This window comes from Micromesistius poutassou, assembly GCF_964030765.1.
Source record: "Micromesistius poutassou genome assembly, chromosome: 5".
NCBI classification, from domain to species: domain Eukaryota; kingdom Metazoa; phylum Chordata; class Actinopteri; order Gadiformes; family Gadidae; genus Micromesistius; species Micromesistius poutassou.
Window position 1 is genome coordinate 20,336,806 of NC_140275.1, and position 27,654 is coordinate 20,364,459.

Below are 27,654 nucleotides of genomic sequence, written 5' to 3' on the forward strand. Positions count from 1 at the left end.
ATCTTTTTTGGGTAAAATTTTTATGCCAATAAATCTTTAAGCAATATGCATCCAAGGTCTCTTTACTCTTCTAAAAAAAAAAAAAAGCGAATGAATAATTGTTTATGCTATTTCAAATATTGTGATGTTTTTGTTTGTTGAATAATTAATTCTCGTGATTTGACTAGTTTAAAAGTAAGGGTATTGCCAAATTTTTTTAGATTTCCAGTTTCAGTACTGCACGTGATGTACAACTCCATCGCTGGAACACACTCCTGCTGAGAGTGTCCAAGTGTCCAGACACAATATGACTTCGTCTTCCCTCCCGGTTTCCCGGTTACAGCGACCACATCCATTTTTCATAAAGTGCAGCTGGTCGGTTGAGTCACACGGCCACACTCCAGTCAAAGGCCTGGGTGACAACACAATTTGGTGTTCAGGGTAGAGGGTCGGGGGAGCTTTGTGTCATTTATTGTCACAGATGTTGGTTGTGGCTGCACACAAACATGAAACAAACGCTCGCAAACAGCAGCCCAGGATGTCTGCTCTAGCTCAGCCGTCACCTGTCCAACAACAACAGGAGCATGTGCCGACCTGCACACAGTAATGTCCACAGCATGATTACTGAATGGAGATGTAAGGGAAATAGTTTTACACATTGCCAATTTATTGCCCATTTCCCCTTCTCAGAGCATTTTTATGTGGGTTTGGTAGATACCGTATACGAATATATATACTTTATGTGAAACATTGAGTAAAGACAGTATGTTGGTCACACTGTACTGGAACACAATGTAATTCCAGCAGTCCTTGGACCAATAACTTTGCAGAAAGACGACTATTTGTTTCATGGAAAATAGAGCTATAGGCAATATTTAAGATAATACATTTTTTAATGTAAAAGAAACCAGACAGGGTTGATAATCAGATCAACTCAAATGTACAACAAAAGTTGGAGACTTAAACATTGCTTATTAGGAAAAAGACAAAAAACCTAACTTTTGGGGGTCATTTCATCAAAGTCACTCACAGACCGATATCCTCCATTCACATGGGCCATCAGACAGGTTCCAGATAAGTGGTACATCACATTTTAATTACTTGGAAATCCAAACCATTGCTTATTAGGTGCTGTGTTGTCATACCAGCACATCGGTGCAAAACTGTACAGCTCAATTGTTCAACATGCAGTGTGGTCACGTGGTGCCTTAAAGCAATATGCACAGGAGGAGGTCCACCAGCCTAGCAGTCCGGAGAGTGCAAACACGTGCCCCAGTTGACAGTATTCACAATGATAAACAGTGCATTTACAGTGGGAAAAGGCCTTGGTAGGTAATGCAATGAGGCCCACGTGCCTTGCGACATCACCGTTTTCAACAACAAAGCAAAGGCATTGAGGTGATCAAAGCCGCGTTTTCCTCCGGGTGCGTACGAGAGGTCTGGTGGTCTTTATAGGTCATCACAGCTGGTCCTCAGGCTCTGTGACCGGCACTTGGGGATGCTGCTGCTTGTCGTGGCTGCTCTCCTTCCCCACCCAGTGGATGCCCTGGTGGCCGTTCTCCCTGCCGGGGGAGTGCTGGCGCTCCAGCGTGGAGAAGGTGGTGAACTGGACCCTCTTCCTCTTGCTGGTGGGCGAGTGCAGGGAGTCGGCGCCCAGGTGCTTGCTCCGCAGCGGCCCCCCGCACCCGGGCGGCGGGGAGTCGGTGAGCGAGGCCAGGCAGCTGGGCCGTCTGGACAGGGAGGCCGTCTTGTCGGGCCCGATGTCCATCACCGTGGTGGCGGTGTGGTTGTCCTGCTGCAGGGGGCTGCCCGGCACGCTCATCACCAGCTCGGCGTCGGTGCCCAGCCACACCCAGTCGTGCCGGTGGCCCGTGGGCTCCGGGCCGTGGGACGGCGGCTTCTTGTGCCTGAACTTCACCACGTAGGAAATGCAGTTGCCCAGAAACACCAGGATGGCCAAGCAGAAGACCCCCAGCAGGGCGTACATGCCGATCTCCAGGTCCGTGAGGGGCCTGTTGACTAGGACCTCCTCCCCGCCCATCTCCACCCCGGGCCCCTGCCCCGGTGCCCCCGCTTGGGGGGGGAAACTGTTGTAGTTGACCAGGTTCCCCGGGGCTTTCACCGTGCTGCCCAGGCCCACGGCCCCCGTGTCCTCTGCCTGGACGACGTCGTCCGAGTCGTAGGCCTTGCGGCCGGGGCTGCTCGCCGCGCTGACGGGACCGCCGGGAACGCCGGGACCGCCAGTACCACCGGGGCTCTTTGGTCCGCTGGTCTTCCCCACGCCGCCCAGACTGCCGCTGGTGATGATGGTGCGCTCGGCGGGTCTGACGGTGGTGACCTTCTGCTTGGCTCGTCCCTTGCGGCCCGAGACGGTGTTGCCGGCTGCCGGGGGGTCCTGGGACGGCGGCTGCCGCTTCCAGTCACTGTTGAGCTCCTCCCCGTCGCTGCCGTAGTCACTGCCTCCGTCTCCGCCGCCGTCTCCGCCTCCGCCGCGGCTGCTGCTGGCGTTCGCGCCGTTGCCGCCGCCGCCGATGGAGCCGGCGCCAGCGCTCTCCGGCTGAAGGCCGCCGCCCCGGAACTTGACCCTGAGGCTGCCCTTGCCCACGGCGATGATGCTCTTCCTCTTGGACTTCTGGCAGGCCTCGCAGATGGACATCTCCACCTTGACCAGCACCCCCTGACCCTCGCCCTCCGCCACCGCGACCGGAGGGGAGCCCGTCACCGACACCACCCCCGGGTTCAGTGAGCTGACGGTCAGCAGGTAGGAGGCGGGGTCGTAGATGTCCAGGGGAGTCTGGGAGCCGTCGCTGAACTGCAGCCAGGTACTGACCAACGCTTCCTGGATCCACACACAGAATGAACACAGAGAACAGAGCAGTCAGTGCAGCGCAGACATGTTGATCAATGTATATTAATGTATGCCTTTCATTGCATGCTTTCATCGGAAGCAATCTTTGCAAAGGATTCAAACCCCTAACGCTATCAGTTCAAATAGTGTGCTTTACCAGTTGAGCTGGACAGGCACAGACATCTAGCTGTCTATGTGTTTGGTTGCCTGCCACCTTCAGTCACTAGTTTGATGGGAGACATGCAGTATAACAGAGTGTTGGATGGTACCTGCTTTGGGCTCTGCAGAAGCTCCTGGCTGGTGGTGGTGGCCAGGATGGCTCTGTTGCTCCCCTGACTGAGCTGCAGGGCCATGGACAGACCCGCCACCATCTGGACCCCCAGCTCCGTGAGGCTCACTTTGTCGTCCACCACCGTGATGGTCTGCTTGGCCAGTATTGCGTCTGAGAGTGGAGAAAATACCTGTCCGGAAACACAATGGAAACTGTGTCAGTCATCAGTAAGTGCTGCTTACCTGAGGAGTAAGCTTCTTAAGCTAACTCTGTACTAATGTTGTTGTAATGGAGATGAATGAAAACAACGCCAACACAGTGCTTCATAGTCAAGGGGTGATATTATGCCACCAGGTGTGATTAACCATTACAAGCCGAAAATCTGCCCTCCCCTGTGCCTTAATGACGTCACAAGTAGGAGTGTCCACCTAGATGTAGGCTGGATAGATCAGCCTACCCAGTGGACTGTAGCAAACGTTGCTCATCTATTCATCATACATCTAGGTGGACACTCCCACTTGTGATGTCACTTAAACACAGGAAAACACAACGATTTTCAAACGGCTTCTAATGGCTAATGTTACACCCACACCTGGTGGTGTAACAGCAGGGGGTTACCGGGTTACCTGGACGGAGGTGGTTCCGAGGTCCCGTCCCGACAGCACCGTGCCGGCCTGCAGCCGGGCCACGCGGGGGTCCTCCACCTTCAGGAAGTAGCGCACCAGCTGCGTGACGTCCACCTGCCAGTCGGAGCCCAGGAAGTAGGCCTTGGGGTCGCGGGGGTCCTCCTGCTCGGCCGTGAAGTGGGTGAGCACCCGCACCAAGGCGTGCTGGAACTGCAGCATGCAGCCTTTCCCCTTCTTGTCCTCCTCCTCACTGCTCCAGCCGGGCCTGATGGGGAGGAGAGGAGCCTGGGGGTTACTGGGGGGGAGAGAGGAGCCTGGGGGTTACTGGGGGGGAGAGAGGAGCCTGGGGGTTACTGGGGGGGAGAGAGGAGCCTGGGGGTTACTGGGTGGTTGATGCATAGCCAGAAGGATGTGGGTTCAAACCCCACATGACCCACATAACCCACGTCTACCTGTAGACATTTATTGACTTTTTGTATGAAAACAAGAATAAAAGGATAAAAATAGGATTATAACAGTATACTGTCGACCTCACAGGAAAGAAAAACACTCAAACCCTGCAGTATTCTCATAACATGAGACATAGAAATAGAAGATAATACAATAGGAGCAATCAGGTCACACCATCCGCAGTGTAGTGTGATGTGTAGCACTCTCATCACTGCACTCAGTCTCTTTGGTTGATGGAGTTGTTGTTGTGCATTATGTAATGGCATTAAAGGCCTAAGCCTCACAGTGATAGGATTTTTACCAGAGGAAAATGGGTCTGGATGCAAAATATGAATGGGTGCTTTTAAAAATGTCTTCTGCTTGTGTGAGATTGAAAACCGGGATCAGAGCAGTGGTGTGTGTGTGTGTGTGTGTGTGTGTGTGTGTTTGTGTGAGCCTATAAATGTATAAATGTGTGTGTGTGTGTGTGTGTGTGTCTATAAATGTGTGTGTCTATAAATATATGTGTGTTTTTAGTGTATGTGTGTGTGTGTGTGTGCGAGTGCGTGTGTTTTGGGGGAAGGGGGGGGGGGGGGGGGGGGGGGGGGGGGGGGGGGGGGGGGGGGTTGCGTCTTACCGCCTGGACGTGACGATGGGAACCCTCCAGCTCTTGATCTGGCTCAGCTCCGTGTCGGACACCTCCATCTGCAGCGGCAGCCGCGGGATCCACACGTTGAGCTCCAGCTGAGCGCTCAGGAAGCTGTAGGTGAAGTTCACCAGCATCCCCACCTTCCCGCGCATCTCTTTACCGTTCACATACACGTAGTCGCACCTGTCCGACACCTGGAGGTGGAGGGGGGGGGGGGGGGGGGTGGGGGGGTTGATGGAGCGACCACCAGTCAGCAAGTCTGCTCCCATTCGGATTCCTCTGAGACAACCCTAGACATTAAAACTCTGTAATAACTCTGGAAACTGGAAATGTACTTCTCTATAAACAACCTTTATGAAATTCTAAATCAAGGATACTGTCAACTCAGGCAATGTCAGTTATCTAACCTAAGACGGAAAACGAAGCGGATATTCTGATACGTCACCGTTTTGTTAACAAATAGACCAGCAGTCGAGCCATAAATTCCTTTTCACAGGGTTTTTGGTCTCCATGACTCACAAAGTAATATCCGTTGGCTGTAATAAACGGTCCACGATAATCACAGACGTGGAGGTTTTAAAAGAGGCTGCATCGCCGTATTATGTAAATGAAAACACCTCTGCGTTGCCATGGTTGACATCAATCCTTCACATACAAGTGCATTCATTACCCTGTAATTCCAAAGGTGACCTTGGCAAGTTTTCAGCAGCTCTGATCATTGGGGTTCTCACTGAGCGCCGTGAGTCATTCTGCGCTCCTCAGTGCCGCCACAGACGGACTCCAACGCATCGCTGTGAGTTAGTGAGATTTCACTAACTGGCCCCTTTGTGAGTGCGCTGGGCAATGTAGAGGAAAATAAATAATGACTTTGACAGCATCAAGGAGGCATGCAAATACCAAATAGACTGGCCCTCTTATTCACGCGAGAGTGACCGCGATAGGAGCATATCTCACACGGAGGAGAAAGAGTGACGTCATATCGCGGTCACTCTTTCAGTGTAGCTTGCTCCTATCTTGGTCACTCTCACATGTAGGAGAAAGAGTGACGTTCTATGGTGGTCACTCTTTCAGTGTAGCTTGCTCCTATCTTGGTCACTCTCACATGTAGGAGAAAGAGTGACGTTCTATGGTGGTCACTCTTTCAGTGTAGCTTGCTCCTATCTTGGTCACTCTCACATGTAGGAGAAAGAGTGACGTCCTATGGTGGTCACTCTTTCAGTGTGGCTTTCAGTCACGTGTGGTGCAGCGGCCCTTATCCTTGTGTCATCGCTGCTCTGCTCTTCTTGAAGGAGCTTGAAGTAGCACTTATGCATCTTCTCTCTTTCTTTCTTTTCTACATATTGGAATCGTCCGTTGATAGGGAGGTGGTCCAGAGTGCTCTTGCCTGGGTTCAGAGAGGACTAAGTTCAGAGAGGACTAAGTTCAGAGAGGACTAAGTTCCTTCTCTGAGACCTTCTGCTCAGCCCCAGCTGAGGTCTCCTAAAACCCTAAGTCAATAAGAGGCTCAGGAGGCTACAAGACAGCGGAGCCTGACGACGGTAGAATCAAATATCCTGGTTTATTGGGATCAGCGCTGATGGGGACCAATGGGATGATTGCATCTCTCTCTGTCACCTGTTTTGTTCACTTCCTCCAACCTAGAAGTCCCTCACAACTGCATCACTCACTCTGATTCAATAAGACAGGCTGAATGGACTTCCAGATAAGTCCACTCCATCCATCACTCGTCGCTCTGACAGTCGTCAGTGGCTCTCACAGAGAGGGAAGATATCAGAATCAAGCTGTTAAGGAGATTAAGGGGGTCTTTTGTGTTTGAAGCGGATACTCAGCCCTGCAAACATACTAAGAGCTAAGCTTAGAACAACGCAACAAAAGGGCCGCATGTTTAATGGCTACGGAGTACTGTGGCCCGCTTTCTGCCCCGGAGCATAATCCCCCAGTCCTGCATTGTACATGCTCAACGTCCTATGTGCCTTTAAAACATCCCACATGTTGGTATCTGTGTGGATCTCTTGCTATGAAACATCCTATTTTTAATCCAAACAGAACTGTAAATTACACGCGTCACCAGAGACATCTGCTGTTTGTGTTCTCGACTCGCATGCACTGTTGCCGGGGCGATGTTGACCACGTTTATAAGCATATGCACCCTTTACTAGCGGCTGTCTCTGTTCTTTTAGTGCTGCTGCTTTGTTGTGATCATTATTCGAGTCACACTTCTAACCTTGAATTTATACGTCCACGCGGCGTGACCTCAACACACCACAGGCTCTCCCTGCACCCTCCAATTCATCAGTCAACAAAAGCCTTGCTTATTCCGGGGCTGCCCCCGGGTCCGCAGGCTAACAGGGCGGCGGGGCAGCGACTCACAGGAGGAGAGCCAGGTGCCCTGGCGCTGGCTGTGGAGGTCATGCCTGGGGAGCTGCTAGCTCCTATACCCCAGCCCCCTCATCACCGCAGGGGACGGCTGACGGATGGGGTCGCGCCGGGGGCCAGACACATTGCTTGTTTTGCCACGTGGACGGAGAACATGAAGGGGGGCGGGAGGGTGACTTTGGCACAACTTATTTGCTCTCTTCTTCCGAACTCTCCGGGCCCTCCGCGGCGAGGGTTTTCTTACAATCTGTCCAAATTGTACGGCTGCTGTAAAGCCTCGGTTCAGGGCAGATGCACAGGACACTATTATATTTGTCCCCACTAAACCCAATTTGAAGGACTAAAAAGTCCCCAAGCACCATTGGACCACAGGGATATTTGCTCTTACTCTGGTACTATGAAGCACAGCTGGTGGTTATACCGAGAAGAGACTGGCCGGGAAATGGTTACGGCTAAATCGGAGAAATGGCTTAGCTTTTAAATAAAGTTGAGCTGTAAGGCGTGACACCAGCATCCTAGAAAACGTCCCTCTGTCCCGGTTCCAATTGTACATTTAGGAGGGGAACTCACTGTGGATGTGTGTGATGGCCTGGCCTGAGTCAGACTGATTGGACTCTGGGGCTGAGTGAGGCTGCACACCTGTTGCACACAATCAATGTACAACAGGTGAAACCACCCATCAACACACACACACACACACACATACACTCAGAGAGAGATCTCCTGCATTGCAACGCAAAGCACCAGGCCAATAATCATTATGCAAATACTACAATAAACCAGCTTCAACACCAACGCCCTGCGTCCTTTGTCTGGAGGAGCCCAGTAAAGGGCACCTCTGTGGCGGGCGGCGTGTAGCACACACCTGGCTACGAACACGTCCCTCGACGTGGAGACAATGACACTCAAAATACCATCAGGAGAGGGTCACCTAGAGGGCGTCGTTTCTGATGCTGTGGGCGGGACGGAGGGGGCGGAGCTCGTACCTTGAGGACGTCTTCGTCGGTGGAGCTGCAGTCGGTGTAGTCGGACACGTCGGTGATGATGCCGTCCTCCTCCACCGCCACCGTCCGCACGGGCATCGCCACCTTCTTGCCCGTCAGCATGGCCGTGTTCAGGATCTCCGTGTCCTGCGGGCCAGGAAGCCGACGCTTGATGGGACGCTCGACAAGAGGACTGACGTTGAGTCTGAGATGCTGCTTATTGATACCCTGGAAATCCAGAGTTCTCCCGAGAGCACAATTTGAATTTGCTCAGCGAGTCACTCTGGGAACGAGCGATATACTCACTCCCGGATTGCCCAAACCCTGAACATGAACCAATCACATCGGTGTATCTAATATAGACGGGCCAAAAGCGTTGCTGTTTTGCCGATCGTATACAGCAAGTCTTGTCTATTGGTTAGCTCCGCTGGTCTGGATACGTCACCCCTTGTATTCTTCTGATTGGTTGTAGTGTTATCCAATTATGTGCAGTGATATTTTCAAATGCATGCTTGGTGCCCCTTGAGTCGGGCCATTTTCATTACTCGTTGCCAGACCCTACACCTTTCTAGATGTGGGTCTGGATTTCCAGGCTAGCTTATTGATATGGAGGCATCAAAACCAGCTCTTATCCAAAGAGAGGAGCATTGATCGTAACAGCAGGATGAGCTGATTCCCGCTATTATTAAATAAGAGACCAAACATACAGACACACAACACCATACAAACACTTTAACACATCAATACAGAAACACGGAGCAGAGCTAACACCAGCAGGAAGAGGAAGTCTCTTCCTCCTTCCTACTCTCTCTTCCATCAATGGACACACAACATTAGCAGGACAAAGAATTCCATGGCAGCAAACAGTCTTCACTCACATAAAAGCCCAGGAGGTGGAAGCATATTCCCGTCTTTGTGCGGAGATGGTTCAAAGGAGAGTTCACAACGCCGTGGTTTAGTTCACCATGAGTGAAACAGGAGCTCAGGATGGATTCTGCTTATGCCGCGCTTTTAAGATGTTCAGATAAATAGAGCCGCGATTCATCCAATTAAATCCCTACTTCCATCCTGTGAGCCTCTTATCACACAGCCATTGGAAAAGTTGTACAATTTCGCTTTCCTGTCGAAATGTGTTCACCTTTAACGCTTATTGTATGAGGCATCATCTTTTTCTACGCTGTTTTGATATGGAAAATATTGTTTATCTATTTTGAGACGTTTGTCAGATGCTCTTGACCTTTTCCATGAGACACAGATCTGAAACAGTGTATCATAGATCTATTTCATATGTATGTATTTTGTTTACTCACTGCAGAACCAATTCTCTCCCTCTGGGATTAATAAAGTTTTTATCTTATCGCTCGCCTTGATCACATCAGATATAAACAGATTTATTTGATAAACAGATTTGCTTTGGTCGTGCTGTCCTGTGGCATTCATCCATGTGAGAGACCACTGTGTGTGTGTGTGTGTGTGTGTGTCTGTGTGTGTGTGTGTGTGTGTGTGTGTGTGTGTGTGCGTGTGTGTGTGTGTGTGTGTGTGTGTTTGTGTGCGTGTGTGTGTGTGTGTGTGTATGTGTTTGTGTGCATGTGTATGTGTTTGTGTGTGTGCACGTGTGCATGTCGTGTGTGCGTGTGTGCGCACGGGCGTGTGGGTGTGTGTGTGTGTGTGTGTGTGTCTGTGTGACTGTGTGTGAGTGTTTGTGTGTGCGTCTGCATGTTTGCGCGTGTGCATGGGCACTCCTGTGTGCATCGGAGTGTAACGCAGGCCAGCCTGGGCTAATTCTGGGAGTAATCCGTCAAGTGAAATTGAATGAGTCGACTTGCCTGAAAAGTGAGCAAATGAACCAGATGGTGACTGTGCTCCTCTCTTCTAAAGACATGCATATAGAAATGATTGTTTAGCCTTGTCAGTACAGTCAGGCTTGTAATCCCCTGGCTGTGGACGCTCTGATGAGCAGCTTTAGCCCTGGCAGATATTGAACAGGCAAATCTATATATATTAAAATTAGAGTGATCCATCAGTGCTAATGTCACTCTGTGCCAACCATCAAATGTTCTGATGTTGGCCTTCAGTCCTGAGGTCATCTTTTGATCCCCCCACCATGTCATCTTCCCAAATCAAATCAGAGCGCTGTGTGTGTGCGTGTATTTCCACATTATATGAAGCTGTTCTGCCTGATCACGGTAATTCACCGCGCAGCACGGCGAAAAAGGTCAGCAGCTCGTCTCAGGAGGAGCCTCATTTACATGTGCGCATTAATAGAAATGCAACAAACCACATGTTACCTCTAATGCTTCACAGACTAACACGATGTAATGCATCGCTACTCCATGAAATCCACGTTCAACCGTGTTAGTGACCTGCACAGGTCACTACGTTCAGGGCTGGTCCCATGATGGATTCACAGGGTTCCATTGTACATGACTGCACGTAAGATGGCTGCGGCTGCTGCTGCTGCTGCAGCTGCTGCTGCTGGCAGTGCTTAATGAAGAGATCCACGGGGGCATCAGAGAGAGGCCAGGGTCAAAACAACACAAACCCACACGCCACAACAGTGAACATGAATACGGGGTCCATGTTTAGTCAGTAATATGGTGGCATGTGGCTGAGGAGGTAGAGCAGGTTTGCTGGTAACCGGAAGGTTGCTAGTTCGAGCGTCGATGTGTCCCTGAGCAGGACATCTCACCCTAACTGCTCCCGCCGAGCTGGCTGTCGCCTTGCGTGGTAGACACCACCGTCGGTGTGTGAATGTGTGCATGAATGTGTAAAAAGGCAATATTGTAAAGTGCTTTGAGTTGCCACTGGTAAGAAAACGATTGGTGGAAGGCATAGTGGTTTCGATATAAAGATAAAGATTCGAGCTAAAGAATAGAGAGTGTATTGCGCTGGGACCGAGCCACACAGAACACATCAGCTACCTGCCAGTCAGCGAGCAAGGTGACCCTCCCTGCCCGGGATGGCTGGAATCTACTGAAACAACATGACAATCCAAACAGACCCATTCAGACATCTGTCCACACACACACACACACACACACACACTGACACTCACGAACACACAACAAAACTAAAACGGTCACAACAAAGTGCACATCACAACTCCGATGTGTGATGTGCGTTTGCTCACCATGACGAGAGGCGCCAGGCCGACAAAGTCCCTCTGGGTGGTGTAGATCCTCATGGCTCCCTCCGTTTTGGCCCCTTGGTCCTTGGAGGTCTGGGGGAGCTCCAGCTTCCAGACGATCACCTGGCTGTCCAGTGGACTGCTCAGCTCCTCCACCTCAAAGTCCATCTGGAGCACCTCCAGGAGACTGCTGTCCAGCCTGCGCAAGGAGCACACGCACACACACACACACACACACACACACACACACACACACATGAACACATACACACACACAACCACACACACCATGATAGTTAGACTGCGCTGATGTAGGGTGATGCTGCGGTGTTTTTATGTTGCACGCCTTTTTTTGTCACGCACACACACACACACACACACACACACACACACAAATAACACAGAATTCTGAATTTGACATCTGAATTTTGGCTGCGCTGTTGGACAAGCAAAAAACGCTAACCCTGATCAGCACATCAATTTAGTTTGATTCAGTTTTTGAATTATATCATCCAATTTATTTGTAAACACACAATTATATTGAACTCTAGCTAGCCAATCAGGGTGCCTGTAAACAACAAACCAACCAAAAGTCGGACAAACAAACAATCAAACAGTGGTAAACAACTGAGCAGAAACACAACCTTGTTGACCTATGTAACGTTCCTTTGAACCTGCCGTTGTTGTCAAAGCTAATAGAGAACTGGGGGGGTGGGGGGGGGGTCTTTATCAAAGCACTGCCCCCCGATAGGGTGATTATTTCGCACCGGGGTCAATTAATTCTGTCTCACCGTGTTATGTTTGAGTGGAGATAATGACTTTGTTGGGCGTGACCAAGACGTTGAGACTGGCTGTGAATACCAAACGAATGAGGACCGGGGTAGAGCGACGTGATCATGTGTGAGAGGGCAGATTCATTAGGTGGGCCGATAGAGCCAGACTCATACACAACCCTGGCCTGTCCACCACGGGCAGGGCAGCACTCAAGAGTTAGCCCTGATCTGTGAACTTACTTTTATCAACACAAGTGCCAAACACAGGGGTTTCGGTGTGTGACCTTGCACCGGTTTTCAGGATGACTATCCAATGAGAGTGTGCGTACTGGAGAAACACTACTGCTGTGCCGTTGTGCCCGACAGTATTTGATCATTTCACACGCCTCCATCAAGAGTGAAGACAAACTAATCGTAACCCAGCGATGGCTCATCCACGTATTTATCCTTTGTTTGAGGGGGTGTGTCCGCACGGGTTGAAATAAGAGAATGTGTCAGGTTACCAACAACACTGACTAGGTTGGAGTGGGATAGGTTATGTCATCGGTGCTGTCACCAATCTCCAACTCCGTGGAATAAGAAGCTGGGTAAGAAGGTCCGCAGCCATGCAGAATAACGATATCTCCCCTCAGTCAGGATGACGCATCAATCTCTGAGATGAAACCCAATCACCCCTGAAATGTTGTGGCGCACGTTTCCTTCTCTGTATGTTTTGAAAGTTGAACAGCATTCCAGATAAAACAAACATGCTCGGTTCCAGAAGATTGACAATGCCTTAGAAGAATTTCTGAGACTGCATGCCGCCGGGAAACCAGAAAGAGCGAGGGAAGGGTACGTTGAATGTTAACCTGCTGTCTGATTTGTACTATGCTGTTGTACTATGCTCTCGTTAATGTTTTACCAGGCGCTGGACAGCGTGGTATGTTTACCGATGTTTTGAAAAACATTCCTCATTATCTTAATATATATGGTAAAATATGTGCTCCTTCAATTTCCCAAAAGGAGCATTGTGTGGTTGCGTGGTGTGTGTGTGTGTGTGTGTGTGTGTGTGTGTGTGTGTGTGTGTGTGTGTGTGTGTCTGTGTGTCTATACGTGTGCGTGTGTGCATAATATTTTACGAGTGCATTGTGTCTGTGCAGCTATAGGTCATGTACTGAATAAATTAAATCGACCCATTTTTTTCTACATGATCCTATATCTCCACCAATATATAACAATAAATACCACTTTTAAGTTTCTGTCCAGTCATATTTTAGACAAAGTCCATTTAAATGTAATGTTTTCCTTGATGGGAATGTTTTTACAATCTCAAGGAGCAGCAGTCCATCTCAGGGGAGTGCGGCTCCTTGAGATGGCAAAAACATTGATCAAAACTGTATTGAGTATGAAGTAAACTGTATTGAGTATTTAGTTAACTATCTTGAGTATGAAGTAAACTGTATTGAGTATTAATTCAACTATATTGCATTGGAAGTACACAGTATTGAAGTAAACAGGAGAGCATTATGGAAACTGTAGCCTAAATTGAAATGAGTATTTAGGAAACTGCGTTATTAAGTATTATGTAGAACTGTAAATATGTATGTCATTACCTCACACAACCGCGCTCTTCCCATTTCACGGCAAGACGGAATTGAATAATTAGAGAATCGTTCCATATTGACAACATAAAAACAAAACAACAACCCCTGAGCACGCCCTTATCCCTTGATGCAGGCATTAACACAGATATTCACTGTAAGTCTGTATCTGTGAGATGACTGGGGGAGTTCCATCACCACCAAAGCCCTCTGTCGATTCCAGAAGACGAATTGACTGCAGTAACCTGCATAAGCCGAGCTGAAACCTCCTCATGAAGTGGCTCCTTTAAAGGCTCGGGGTGGCCAAGGATAAGGCAGCTTTAATGTTTACGAGCACATCACGGTGGGTGATGTGCCACAGACACACAAGTGTAGAAAAGGAGTAGGAAATCTGCAAAGTGCTGTGAAGATTGAAAGTCTTGGCAGGGATTCTGTGTTTCCCAACATTTTGAGAGGATTACCAAAGCCAACTCTGAATGGGGAAAAATATGTTTAAGTTGAGATAAACAATGACCTAATCCACGACGGTGGGGGGCAGGGCAGTTGCTAGGAATTCTGGGCCCCCTGAAAGAATATCGGTGTGGGCCCCTCTACCCCATTCATTGCCACCTTAAATGTTCTTGTTTTTCAGTGTTCTTGACGGTGCCTGGTGTAATACACCCAATTTGTTTCCTTTTTTTACATTTAACGACTTAACAAGTCAGAGTATTATTATGTAAATTATGTATTATTAATTGTCTTATTCTCATTTCCCTGATTTGCAACACGTTATTACACCTCTGATTGCAAATACATTTTCAATTAACCACTCAACAAATAGGTGTGGGTATTTTATTGTATTTAACAATCAAGCACTGATATGCAAAAAACAAAGTGTCCTGGCTCAAGATAGTCCACAGGTAAATATGTAGCATTTAACTTAAATGTGCAAGTGAAACAAAGAGCACATGGAATACGTTGTTGTAAAACAAATATCAAAAACAACAACAAGCCTCATCTAATCTCAATTAAATTGACTTGTTTGTTCACTGTAAGTCTCATCGCTCACTCACTTCCGATGAGGAAGAACCATGGGAAGAACCAGGCACGTGCACACATAGGGCCCTAGGGGTGCTTGAGCCCCTGCCCTTTTTGCCTCATATTAAAAAGTGCCCCCTGAGTGTTCTTCAACAATCGCGCCCGCAAAAGTGCTCGTTCGCGATCGAACGCCCCCCCCCCCCTCCCCGTCAACAATTGCGCCCGCAATAGCGCTCGTCCGCGATCCAACCCCCGTTAACAATAGCGCATAGAGGCTACTGGGGGCTGTGTGTGGGCCCTAGCGGGCTGTGGGCCCTTGTAATTGTCATAACCTTTACGACGGCACTGGTGGGGGGGGGGGGGGGGGGTGTGTAACCACTCAATGGGGGCACAAGTTAATAATGTCAACACAGGACAGCAACTGCTACTCAGTTGGTTGTTGAGTGTCGTTGTGAGTGATTAGACATCCACCATCTAACTCAGATCCATTCTGCACTGGTAATGGGCCTAATGTTAACTCGTATTTTCAGAAATGCATTCTGCGTCAAAACGTATGGTTTTCGATCCCTTAGGACGATGTGGGTGTTTCCTTGAATCAATGCTGCAATACACACATCAATGCTGCAATAAACTGTACTCCACCATTAATGACTTCAACCAATTCCTCCATTATCATCTAGACACAATTTGAGTCAAGTAACATGGAAAATACATTTATGTTACCCCTAAAGAGGCTATCTGAGTCTGAATTTAATTATAATAATTATATGAATATTTATTATTTTTAAGGTACTTCACCTAACATATATATGATACAAAGAATACATGAGAGAAAACCTGAAAGCCTTTTCAACTTCCTGTGTCTATTCAGGTAGAGAGTGGTGCTTCACCAACAACCAGCATTAGCTGTACTTTGATTAAGCCCTTTCTCAGGGCTGAATCTCAATGTTTTGTGCTCTGAGTAATAGTTACATAACTGAGTGACATTCATTTGCCATCAGAAATCCCTCATTTTGTTCTTACTTTGTTCCTTAATTACTTTTTATGTTGAATGAATCTGAAATCTGACAAAAACCTTAATGTAAAACAACCGATCTCAACCGGTCTATTTCACAAAATAAGCTATAATATGCAAGCCATACTAACGAGTTTAATATATATATACACCAACGGTAGAGAAGTCACGTTGACGTCATGAGTGTGAGCATTACCTTTTCCCGGGTATGGGGGCCGTCCTCTGACACACCACAGTGATGGTCCCGTCCGTCCCCGTGTCCGGGGTCATGTCCCACAGCAGGGGGTTGGTGGGCGTCGCCGTGCGAAAGGTCACCCCTTTCTTTACAGTGGCTCTGGGAAAGGTTAAAGAAGATGGGCGAGAAAGGTCAAGGACAAAGTATTGGAGGGTGGTTCTACTGTAACTCCAGAGAGAGCTTCAGAACATACCGACAATTATTAGTTTGGCACATTTCAGTTATTCATTAGAACGGAGATATTCTGTTGCGTTATATAACGGGGGTTGATATGAATTCCAGTGAATTGGTCTTTATTAATCCGTCTATTTATCCGTTACACGTCTAGATACTTTAGACTTTCGTGTTCTCTCATTCTTAAAGATGTCGCTTGTGTTGCCAAAAACACCCCCGATTTACGTTCAAGCAGGGCCACATCACTCATGTCACACATAAGTTCGACCGGTCCTTTCGAAACGAGACTACTTTTTCCCACAAACACTTTTCACCTGAACTCCACCACTGAACCATAACAACAGAAGGTTGTCTGCTTGGATCTCGGTCGCCCCTTCGACATGCTATACACACAGTGACAGGGAGTAACTTTGAGACCTCGCCCGTAAACACTGTGGCTGTAAAACCACGTAGAGCGCGTTACGATGCTCTCAGGGAAGAGTAATCAACCGCAGAGGCGTCTCATCAATCTGCTTCTGAGTGCATCTTCTGCTTGGCAAGGAGTAGCGGTTGGCCAGGACTCTCAAAGTCAGCCGTGAATCCCTGTGCGCGCCATCAGTCAGACTAAAGAGCAACAATTAGAGAGAGAAGAACGATGCGTTGGAACACATTAACATCTAATTGAAATATAATCACGTGCTCGTGTCTGTCTATCGGTGTGTCCCTGTGTGTGAGTGTGGGTTTGTGTGTACGTGTGTGTGTGTGTGTGTGTGTGTGTGTGTGTGTGTGTGTATGTGTTCCTGCATTCTCGGTTTGTGGACCATTGATTGGAGAGCAACACATAGAGCATAGAGAAAGAACATTCAGCCGTTTCAAGATGTAATCTAGAGAGGAGGACTCAGAGCAGCATTAAGCTCAGCAAACCGGCATCTTTCTTTCTTTCTTTCATTCTTTCAGCCCTTTAGTCCCACTTTGTTTATTTATTCCATTACCCATTTAAGCCTTTTAGCAGACCACTGAAATCTCCTTTCCTGATTGTGACCGGTTCACATCTTCAATATGCCAGTGGTTATGCTGCTCATGCTCATCAACACAGCATTTATCACCGTCTTTTTATCTGCCAGATTGGAAAAGTCTAAGCAATTGGTTTTTTTTAGCTGCCACATGGTCAAATCTGTCTGCCATGGCTGGTGCACCCACATCTAGAAAGCTGTAGGGTCTGGCAACGAGTAACGAAAATGGGCCAACTCGAAGGGCGGCACCAAGCATACATTTGAAAATATCACTGGACGCAATTGGATAACACTACAACCAATCAGAAGAATGATACCAGCAGAGCTAACCAATAGATTAGACTCTTGCCGTCGGTAAAAAAGCAAAGCTTTTGGCCCACCTATATCAGATACAACGATGTCGCTGAGCAAATTCAAATTGTGCTCTCACAAGAACTCTGGATATCCAGGGTAGGCTTGAAGTGCAACAGGAGAGAGACATGTCTACTTTTTGTGTCTCCTATAAAGGTCTTCTATTTATGACGATTTCCTTCTCATACATTCCCATAGCGTCACATTGCATTTGCCTGTTGAAGCTCAGCATCCATCCACTTCAATGGGGCTGCATAGAACAGCTTTTTTAGTGCATCAAAAGTCAACAGTCATTGGATAATGCTGCCTCCCACGGACGCTCAGCGTCTCTGGGGGTGAATGGAGGGCTGCGATTGCCGTTTGATTGACAGCGATTTTGAACTATAAAACATCGCCGGAGCTCTCTTCAGTCCTCAGTCCCATTGTGGATTTTGCAAGGGAGTCGAAAGACGAACTGCAACCTATTTCTTGATATTTGCTTGGCAAAATTGCTAGACAATTTTCATCGTACATTTCATACACTTATACACAATTCCTTGCTGCAGTTTAACATTGTTCCCACATTTCCTTGTTCAAGTATAATATTGTTTTGGTAGTTGGCTATCACTTTGATTCAGGGAGCCTGAGGTCTGAACTTCAAGTCCTGTATTCAGATCAGGACTTGCAGGGTGACAGGGGAAAGCTGTGTGATTTCTTGGTGTTCCTTAAAGACATGGAGTTGGACAGTGCAATGCCTCAACTTTACAAACTGTTCTCATTAGTGGCAATAATTGGAGCTATATCTGCAGGTGTATAAAGGAGCTTCTCCTGTTTAAAGCGGCTCAAGTCCTACACCCATAACACAATGGGCCAAGACCGTTTAAGCAGCCTAGCTCTGCTGGCCATTGAGAGGACACTGGTCTAGTCACTGGAAAAGACAGCTAGTTGGTATGACAGAGCATTGCCTTGAAAAGGAACAGAGAGGATAATTTACATTCAATAAATTGACAATTTATATGATGTAAGCCGAAAATGAGCTTCCCCTCTTTGAAAGACCAGCAGCCGCCACTGCCTATGGTGTAGGGTTGGTACGCATAAACCCTGCCTGCGTGCATTCGCAGGAGGCAACTACATGGGGAAGGGAGAGAGCGGCATTTCAGTGGGGTTCAGTGTCTTTATGAAGTCCCTTTGAAAACAAATTTGTAGAATACATGTTTTCATTTCTGCTTTTGTTTTCATGTTTCTGTGGGCTTTAAACACTGTGAACGATGTTGATCTTCTCTGTGTTTTTGGGTTGCTATAGCAAACATCAGGGTACGCACACACACACACACACACACACACACACACACACGCACACACACACACACACACACACACACACACAAATAAAGTAACTCACATATGCCCAGACCCCCTCACTGACACACACACACACACACACACACACACACACTCACTGAGCCAGAATACATGAAGAGGAGCCGTGTGCAGTGGGGACAGCATCTTTCATCTGAGGGATGGAGCTGTGTGAGGAGGGATAAAAGATGGAGCCATGGGCGACTTAGACGCCGCAGTAGCAACATCTGACAAGGTCAGCACTCGAAATATGGCAGTAATAACCTGCTACACAAATTCAGTTACTCCCGTCATTAAATTCATTGTTTAGCCCAAACACATAAAATATTATGTTGATATATATATATATATGTTGTAACATAATATAGGGTATTCTTTTTTTCAACCTTCAACAAGTGAAAATAATAATTATTTCTATATTTCATATGTAAATAAATAAATGTTTAATGACCAAAATCCCGGATATTATCTAGTATAACATCATAAGATCAATATCACATTGATTTATCACCCAGATGTTTCAAGTGGATCTTCTTGCCCGCTCAAGGACTCAACCATTGATTATTCATTTTCAAATAAATGTCAGGTTCTCATGCATTTTAATTTTTACATTCCATCTGTGTCTCCAACTGCAGAGATTACAGAAGGACCACTGGATTGGAATTATCTGAAAATTGGACTTTAATCCCGTGCAGCCATGGATGTTAGTGTGATGACATGTCATGTATCTTGAACTGCGGGCCAATCCCCCGGGCGCTAATCTAGTAATGGCTGCAGAACGACTTGGCCTGCATGGAGAAAACACCACAAAGTGCACACACAGATCAGCGCGGCCAGCCTGTAGCTCAGACGCCCCGGATAATCCCAAAGTTTCCGAGCACCTTTCCCCCCCGAAGGAGGAATGAAGAAGAAGAAGAAAGAAAGCCCGCCCTGACTTGAGAAAGAAACACAGGATTTACTTTCCCTGTTTGGCTTCTAAACTGTGGATGGAGAGAAGCAGGGACCATGTCTGCGGTTAGGAGGCACGGGGGAAGGCTGGGCCAGGGAGCCTGCTATTTGAGCTCCAGCGGGCCAGGGAAGACGGATGCCCAGGGAGACTGAAGCTGACAGAGTGTGAGAGAACCAGCTCTTGGCTGCCGAGCGCGCCATCCATCTCACCTCAGAGCAGGTGAGGCATGAGTGGCAGCAGGGTTTTTCATATTTTACATACTCCTTAACATACTCCCCTCGGTCCCTGGCGAGCACACACACACTCAGCATGAGAACGCTCGCGGGACATGCCAAGAGATGAACACACACACACACACACACACATGTGCGCACACACCAACACTGGCGCGAGTACGCAGGTGCATGTGTTATGTAAAGACACACACACAAACGCATTGACCTCTGGCATCCTTCCATGCAGACATAAACTCCAGTCGCAAACTAGGACACGAGCCCACACATGGCCTCTCCACCTCTGTCACATACGATCAACACAGCCCTTTGGCCCATGTCTCATGCAAGTCGTGCTGTTTTCACTCTCTCCGAGTGTCTTCTGTAGTCTTTCTCTTCTCTTTTTCTTGTTTTGTTGTGCAGTTACTTTTCTCTAAAGGCTCAACTTCCAGGCTCAAAAGAAAAACACAGGAAGAAACTGGGCGGTGTCGGGCCTGTGCCAGCGGAGCCAGGTAGAAGCATCAGAGTGCCCCGGTGTCAACCAGCAAACAAGCTGACCGCAACACTAATGGTGACCTGTGAACTACGACCCAGACTCTCCGCCTCATTAAGGGCTGCTGGGGGAAAACAGACGGATGATGGCTGGCTGAGTTACAGATGAAGGGATGGATGCTTGATGGAGGGAGGGTGTTTTTAATCACGCCTCCTAGCGGATTTGTTTTCCGTTCTTTTTTCCCCCACACGTCGCCTCTGGGCCGCTGGGCCCCTGGTGCACCCCGATGCAATCAGAAACAGATGCAATGGTTAATTATGCAAGCAAATGTCCGTCGTTTAGCACGTAGCTGATTGTTGGCCGTCAGCTACGTGCTTGTCATCGGTAAGTTCGGCGGAGCCAGTGGGGCCTTGAAGGCATGGGGCTGCCAAGTGGGAGGAGTCAGAGCCCGCAAATCAATGAAGAATAATAAGGCGTGCATAATTATGCAGTGCATACATTTAAAATGATATAGCTGGCGGGCAAGCGGTGATACGGGATGATAACATGAAACACGTCTGCTCTTTGGAGTTCATAACTGGTTCACGTATTAACAACATAATGAATAAATCAATAAAAAAGCCGAGCTGACGAGGCACTCGCCGTGCCCCCCCCCACCCCCACCCCCCGGAGAGACGAGTGCAGGCAGAACGAGACGGAACTAATTGACCTTCACGTTAACGGTGCCTGCACTCCACCGCGACCTTTATCAAAACGTCACAGAGGATGAGGGATTACCTCCAGCACCAGACAGGTGTGGACTCACTCTCCTCCCCACCCCACGACCCCAACACACACACACACACACACACACACACGACCCCAACACACACACACACGACCCCAACACACACACACACATGACCCCAACACACACACACACACACACACACACACACGACCCCAACACACACACACACACACACACACACACATGACCCCAACACACACACACACACGACCCCAACATACACAGACACACACACACACAACCCTGACACACACAGACACACAAAGGACCCCAACACACATGTACACAAACACAAGACCCCAACACACACAGACATACACACACACACACAACCCCAACATACACAGACACACACACACACACAACCCTGACACACACAGACACACAAAGGACCCCAACACACACGTACACAAACACAAGACCCCAACACACACAGACACACACACAACCTCAACACACACGTTCACACACACACACACACACACACACACACACACACACACACACACGACCCCGCCCCTGACTCACCCACTCTGCCGGTAGCGGGTTTACCCGGCTGACGAGGGGGTATTTAAGCGTAACTAAATGGGCTGTTCAGACAGTGATGAAGCACATAGACAGCTGTTAGGGAGACCACTCACGGGGGGCTGCTAATGACCTAACAAGCTGCAGGGGGGTGGGGTGAGACTGTGCTAATGGCCTTACAGGGAATGAGGGTGGAGGTGGTGGTGGGGGTGGTGGTGGTGAAGGTGTTGGTAGTGGTGGTGGCAAATGCACAGCAGTAAATTCATTATTTCCTAGGTACTGGTGGTGGCCACTGAGTCTGTTCTATTGCTGGTGTTTTGTACAAGGACAGCTCTCAACCACTGCCTGCCTGGTGCTGTGTGGCATGGACTTTACTAACTGTTGATTGGGGAAAACAGAAGGAGTGGAGAGAAGAGGAGAGGAGAAGGCAGGGGGGAGAGGAGTGGGAAGGAGAGGAGAGGAGAAAAGAGGGGAAGAGAAGAGAAGAGAAGAGATGAGAGGAGATGAGAGGAGAGGAGAGGAGCTGGGAGGAGAGGATAGAAGAGGATAGGATAGGAGAGGAGAGGAGCAGGGAATAGAGGAGGAGATGAGCAGGGAGAGGAGAGGAGGGGAGAGGAAATGAGAGGAAAGGAGTGGTGTGGTGTGTTTGTTTGGAAACAACTGTAAACTGAGTTTAAAAGGACAGTATGGGTTTAAGAGATCAGTGTGTTTAAAAAAAAACAGAGGGGAATGGCAGGAGTTCATTTTCTGCGTCGGCGCTTAGTCAGGGAAGAAACCAGGACACAAGAATAAGGGGAAATAGAGCAGTATCATCTCTTGTCATTTTGATTAAACAAGCCTCCACTACGGAGCAGCTACCCTGCGATGCTCACTGATGACTAAGACAGCAAAAGCAAAGCAAATAAGGTTAGATAACCTTTGAGTCAAAGCCTTCGTAAAAAGAGATCATAAAGATCCCGGAGATCGTAATGGGATGCCAAAACGCTTTAGCACAGTAATGAATCCATGCTAGCGGCTGAATGACATTCTCATGGTCAACTAGGAAGTCCATAAAACAAATCTATGCCTCTGAAGCAAGCTAGCGTTCACAGCGTTCAGTGCGACTACGTGGACAGCTGGATTTGACTGTGATCTGTTGAAATGTGATTTTATTTTAAGTCCTGCTTAATAATAATCACATGAGGTTTAATGTAGTGAGAGGCCATAAAAACCAACCGTAATACAATGAAGTGGGCGTGATATGTAGGTCAGTACAGTGCTCAGGTGGTAATCTCTCCTCTTCAGCATGATGTGAACGACATTCATCCATTCAGTTGGAGAGCAGCACTGATAATACTATTAAAACTAAATCAATAAATTCCAATCCACACATGATATTTCAGAAGCATTCATGATTCACACTACACAACATGCTCAATGTATACAATTTATATTACTCTCGATCCCCGATTTGGAAACTTGGGGTACTAAAATCAAAGTAATAATTATAATAATTATATTATTATATATTCCATGAAATACATTTTAAATTTCCATCTGTTTGGTCAAGTAGGAACAAATTGTTCCACTGAATATTTATACTCACACCATTATTAAAAAACCTCTATGGGATTCTATGTGATCTCTTAAACTAAAATGTATTTAAATCCTGAATCGTACCGATTCAATTGGTTTGGTTACAGAACAGCCATTCCTTCTTCACCTCGTAATCGTAAAAATCAAAAAACAGTCTTACCGGAGAGTGAAGTTGAGGAGCTGGGCCGAGGAGACCATGAGGACGTAGAAGGTGGCGATGTCCGTCATCTTCAGCGGTTTGGACGAGGTGCGTATGACGACGGCGTTCCCCAGCTTGAGGCGCGACAGCGTGGCCATTCCCTTGGGCACCTGCAGCAGCCTCACGCTGCCGATCCTCTGCATGGGCGTGACCGGAAGCACCCGGGCCTGCCGCTGCTGCCCCCCCGAGCCCCCCCGGCGCCCCACCTCCGGGGAGCTGCAGCTCCCACCGGCGCTGGGCCAGGCCTGGTAGTATAGCTCCACGGGGTTCCCCGAGGACGGGTCCTGCCTCTCGCTGCTGCTGCTGCTGCTGCTGCTGCTGCCACCGCTGTCCCCTCCCGCCGCGGCGAACCAGCCGGGCAGAGGCACCAGCTCGGCCATGCAGGTCCCCTTGTCTCCCCCCAGGGTGCAGGAGCCCCTCACCTCCTGGGTCTGCCAGAAGGCGTACACCGTCACGCAGGGCAGCTCCTCCTCCTCCTCCGGCGCCTCCGCCGGCCGGCCGCCCCACTCGCGGCCCGCCACGTAGAACAGCACGCGCACCTTTGGCTTGGAGGAGAACACCCTGGGGGTCAGCACGAAGGACTGGATCTTCCAGTTGTAGATGAGGGCCCCCGGGGCCTTGAAGAGCGGAACGCCCTGCAGGAGTTCGCGGGGGACGGGCTGCTGGGCGGACAGCGGGCCGTAGCTGGCGTTGACGACGGGCTGGCCACTGGCCCGCAGGACCACAAAGGGCTGCGTGTGAGTGCCCATGCTGGAGTTCCTCATGAAGTCCTGGCCCGCCTCCTTGAGGAGGAAGTACTCTGCGTCCCACAGCTCGTAGCTGACTGGCAGGTAGACCGGGAGAGGCACGGGGCTCTTGGTGCTGTCAATCACGTCTCCTCTCTCCCAGCCTGGAGGAGGGAGACAAGAGAAGTGTAGTTAGGGAGATCCAGGGAAGTCTTCCTTTAACGTTGGTTAAAGGAAGAGTTAGGAAATAAGGACTGTTTCTGAAGATCTAAACAAACTAAATTAAGGTGAAAGTTAAATGGACCTTTGGGGAACGAGCCTCGTGCGTTGTTTCATTCCAGGGAACTAATAGCTATCGCGCTGAAGTTATATCACGCTAAAAATCATCTAACCCTCCAATTTATTAAGAAAAATCCCCATAGTTGGTCCATGAGGGAAATCATATAAATTACAATTTGAGAGGATTTGGGACATTGTAGTCTCTAAACCTGCGGAAAACAAATGGATACAGAGGGATATTATGGCAGCAATATTAAAGCAGGCAACCCAATATGGGGGTCACAGTGATTGCTTTTGTATTTATGTGCTTGTTTTTAATGTACGTTGTTTATAAGCGATACACAACTCAAATGAATCAAAGGAATTCGCAAACCCGAGCAGCTCCAGGTCATAGTTACTGAAAAGGGCAAAGGAAAGCAGGCATCATGTGTCCTGACCAGCCCTAACCCTGGAGGAGATCAAAAACAGCCACCACACATCCTCAGTGGTCTGATCTGCTAAGCTCTGGGGTGGAGGAGGCGTGGAGGAGTGGGTGGGGCTGGGGAGGAGTTGGAGGGGTGGGTGGGGGTCGAGAAGGAGGTGGAGGAGTGGATGAGTGGATGAGTGGATGGGGTTGAGGAGGAGGTGGAGGAGTGGATGAGTGGATGAGTGGATGGGGTTGAGGAGGAGGTGGAGGAGTGGGCGGGGTGGGGGAGGAGTGGATGGGGTTCAGTCGAGGGAAAAGGTGGAGGAGTGGGTTGGGTGGGGGTTGCAGCTGTATATGATCCAGTGGGGCCTAGGTCAGAGCTGTGTGTGCCCTCATTAAGCATCCATTTGATAGATTACACATATTATTATTATTAGAGCTGGGGACCAGCTACATCACGTAATTACCCTACTGGGTGAATTAGAGAGGATGAAAAAACCCTGATGTGTTTACTGGAAAGGTTATATCGAAACGGACGGAGCCACGCACAGGTCTCGGACAAAGAGCGAGAAAGGGGGCTGAACCAAGAAAGACCGCAATTTTAGCTGCAATGTGAATCCAAGCAAGTGATCCGTTGCATCAGCCCCTCACTGTGATTTCAACACGGCTGACGGAAGATGAACAGAGTTCTTTGAGATCGGCATCAGAATGCCAATGTGCATTTATATACGATGTGTGAGGGTCCTCGAGACAGCGCCGCACAACCGTACACTTTTCACCCACTAAACGCAGCTCGACGAGTGAACCTGGCAATGACTTTCAAGAGATCTTGAGAGTTTTCGCACAAATTTAAACGGAACCTCAGCCTCAGGTTCCGTCACGCCTGGCGGCGTTCCACGTACATTTCTGTCTCCCTTCATGTTCCTTCACCTCCAGGAGGCGGGCGCATTGCTGGAAGCCTGGGTGGCTGACACAGCGTACAGTGCGGTGTCACCGTCGACCTCGTCAACACACTGGCCCCAGGATAACATGTTTTCCCCCGATGGCCGATCCTGTCTGCACACAGGTTTCCATCGGGTCTCAAGGCAACAGGGCCGGGGTAGCGGGGAGAACATGGTTGTCCTCACTTAGCCCCACCAGTGGTCATGGTGATAGATGGGGACGCTGGTTAAATCCAGGAGCCTGGCAGCAGCTGCACAGTATAAACACTGGCCAGGAGAGGAGAACCCCCCACTACTCTGCCCCAGAGCTGCACCGGCAGCCACTAACGGTAGACAGTGGCTTTGGTATAGCCAACCCCATAGTGTGGCATGCCCCATATTGCTTCCACTGTCTTTTGAATGTGAGGAGATAACAGAACCTCATCTGGCAAATAAAGAGAGCAAATTCAGCAGCCCCTGCTGTGCCAAGCCCCAGCTGTGCCAGACTTAAAGGACAGCGTCAACTTGTTTTATGAAGGGCCTAGCTTAGAAAGAAGGACTCCCATGCAGACTGGCCAACAAACAGCCTGTGGCCAAAAGCTTCTGGGTTCTGCTGTCCCTTCTGCTGGCATCTAATTCTAGAGACTAACATACATATTGGGCTTTGTGTTTTCATAGCGTTGGGTAGTTACTTTTAAATGTAACAAAATTGTTACGTTAGTAAGTAGTCCGTTCTTAAGTGTTGCCAACTGAGGTAAGTAACACGTTTAGAGACTATTGTCTCTATACCAAAAATGAAAGCCCCTTTGCGATTCCTTGCTTATGTTGGCTGTATTGTCCAGAGCCCTTCACACCCTGTACTGGTTAACAAAACGGACCGCCAAAGTGTACTGCGACAGAAACCAAGGTCTCTCCAAGAAGTACAAGAGAAGATAGGTTAGCAGCGAATAAGCAATCCTACCAGCTGGCTAGCCAGCTGGTAGGATTGATGAGCTGCTATTGTTATGAGATAGGTATCATAGTAGTGAAGCGTATACATGTTGGGCCTGTGGTGTAAATAGCATCATGCTAGCTTAGCTACACAGATGCAACTAGCCGCCCAGATGTAGGAGAGAAACAGAATCGGTGCCAATGTGCTGCTGTTTCAACGGTTCAATTGATTGCTTATCTGCAAACTAAACTAAATAATTGATTAATTGAATAGCAAAACTAACAGGTAATCTATTTACTCTAAGGTGATCATTTTACTGGCATTACCTCCAACACTGCCTACATCAATTAGCACAAATACTTTAAGGTTAAATAAAAGGGGAGAACAGCCACATAGGGCAACACAGAATCCCTGTGCCACACAAGTATACGGCACATGTTATATATATATATATATATATATATATATATATATATATATATATACATATAATATATATATAATACAAGATATGGGATTAACAAAATGTGCTTCCAGGTGGATTGAAATGAGCATTATCCTGCTGTTTCCAAATCAAAAAGGCTTATGATTGAAGATGATATCTCACAAATGGGATATTCAAATGTGGTGTAAGAAATCTATACAACATCCATTAGCCATTAGCTGGCCCAAATGTTATTAAAAACATAAACAAAATCTTCTTCGCTCTAGGAACCATAGACTATAGGCTCTAGAGTCCGAGTATAGTCGCTGACAATGACATCAAACTTTATTAGAGGTTGGAGATATCTTAATCATTGCATACAAATATCTTATTAAAGGTTTTGATCTTGTAGTATGTGTAAAATAATTGTTTCTCACAAACGCATGGTCTTGGTCTGGTTGTG

General features: G+C 48.3%; 1 protein-coding gene across 1 annotated transcript in view; it reads right to left on the reverse strand.

Moving 5' to 3' along the window:
* Positions 1–1,438: 1,438 nt before the first annotated feature.
* LOC311343350 (transmembrane protein 132C) overlaps positions 1,439–27,654 on the reverse strand; it is a gene marked incomplete at both ends in the record, with an annotated part of 40,559 nt that continues 14,343 nt past the window's right edge. Inside the window, 8 exons of the mRNA XM_084468214.1 lie at positions 1,439–2,818; positions 3,097–3,288; positions 3,725–3,989; positions 4,791–4,996; positions 8,165–8,308; positions 11,292–11,487; positions 15,870–16,007; positions 23,468–24,395. Coding sequence (XP_084324340.1) covers positions 1,439–2,818; positions 3,097–3,288; positions 3,725–3,989; positions 4,791–4,996; positions 8,165–8,308; positions 11,292–11,487; positions 15,870–16,007; positions 23,468–24,395 — 3,449 coding nt within the window. The remainder of the gene's footprint in view (positions 2,819–3,096; positions 3,289–3,724; positions 3,990–4,790; positions 4,997–8,164; positions 8,309–11,291; positions 11,488–15,869; positions 16,008–23,467; positions 24,396–27,654) is intronic.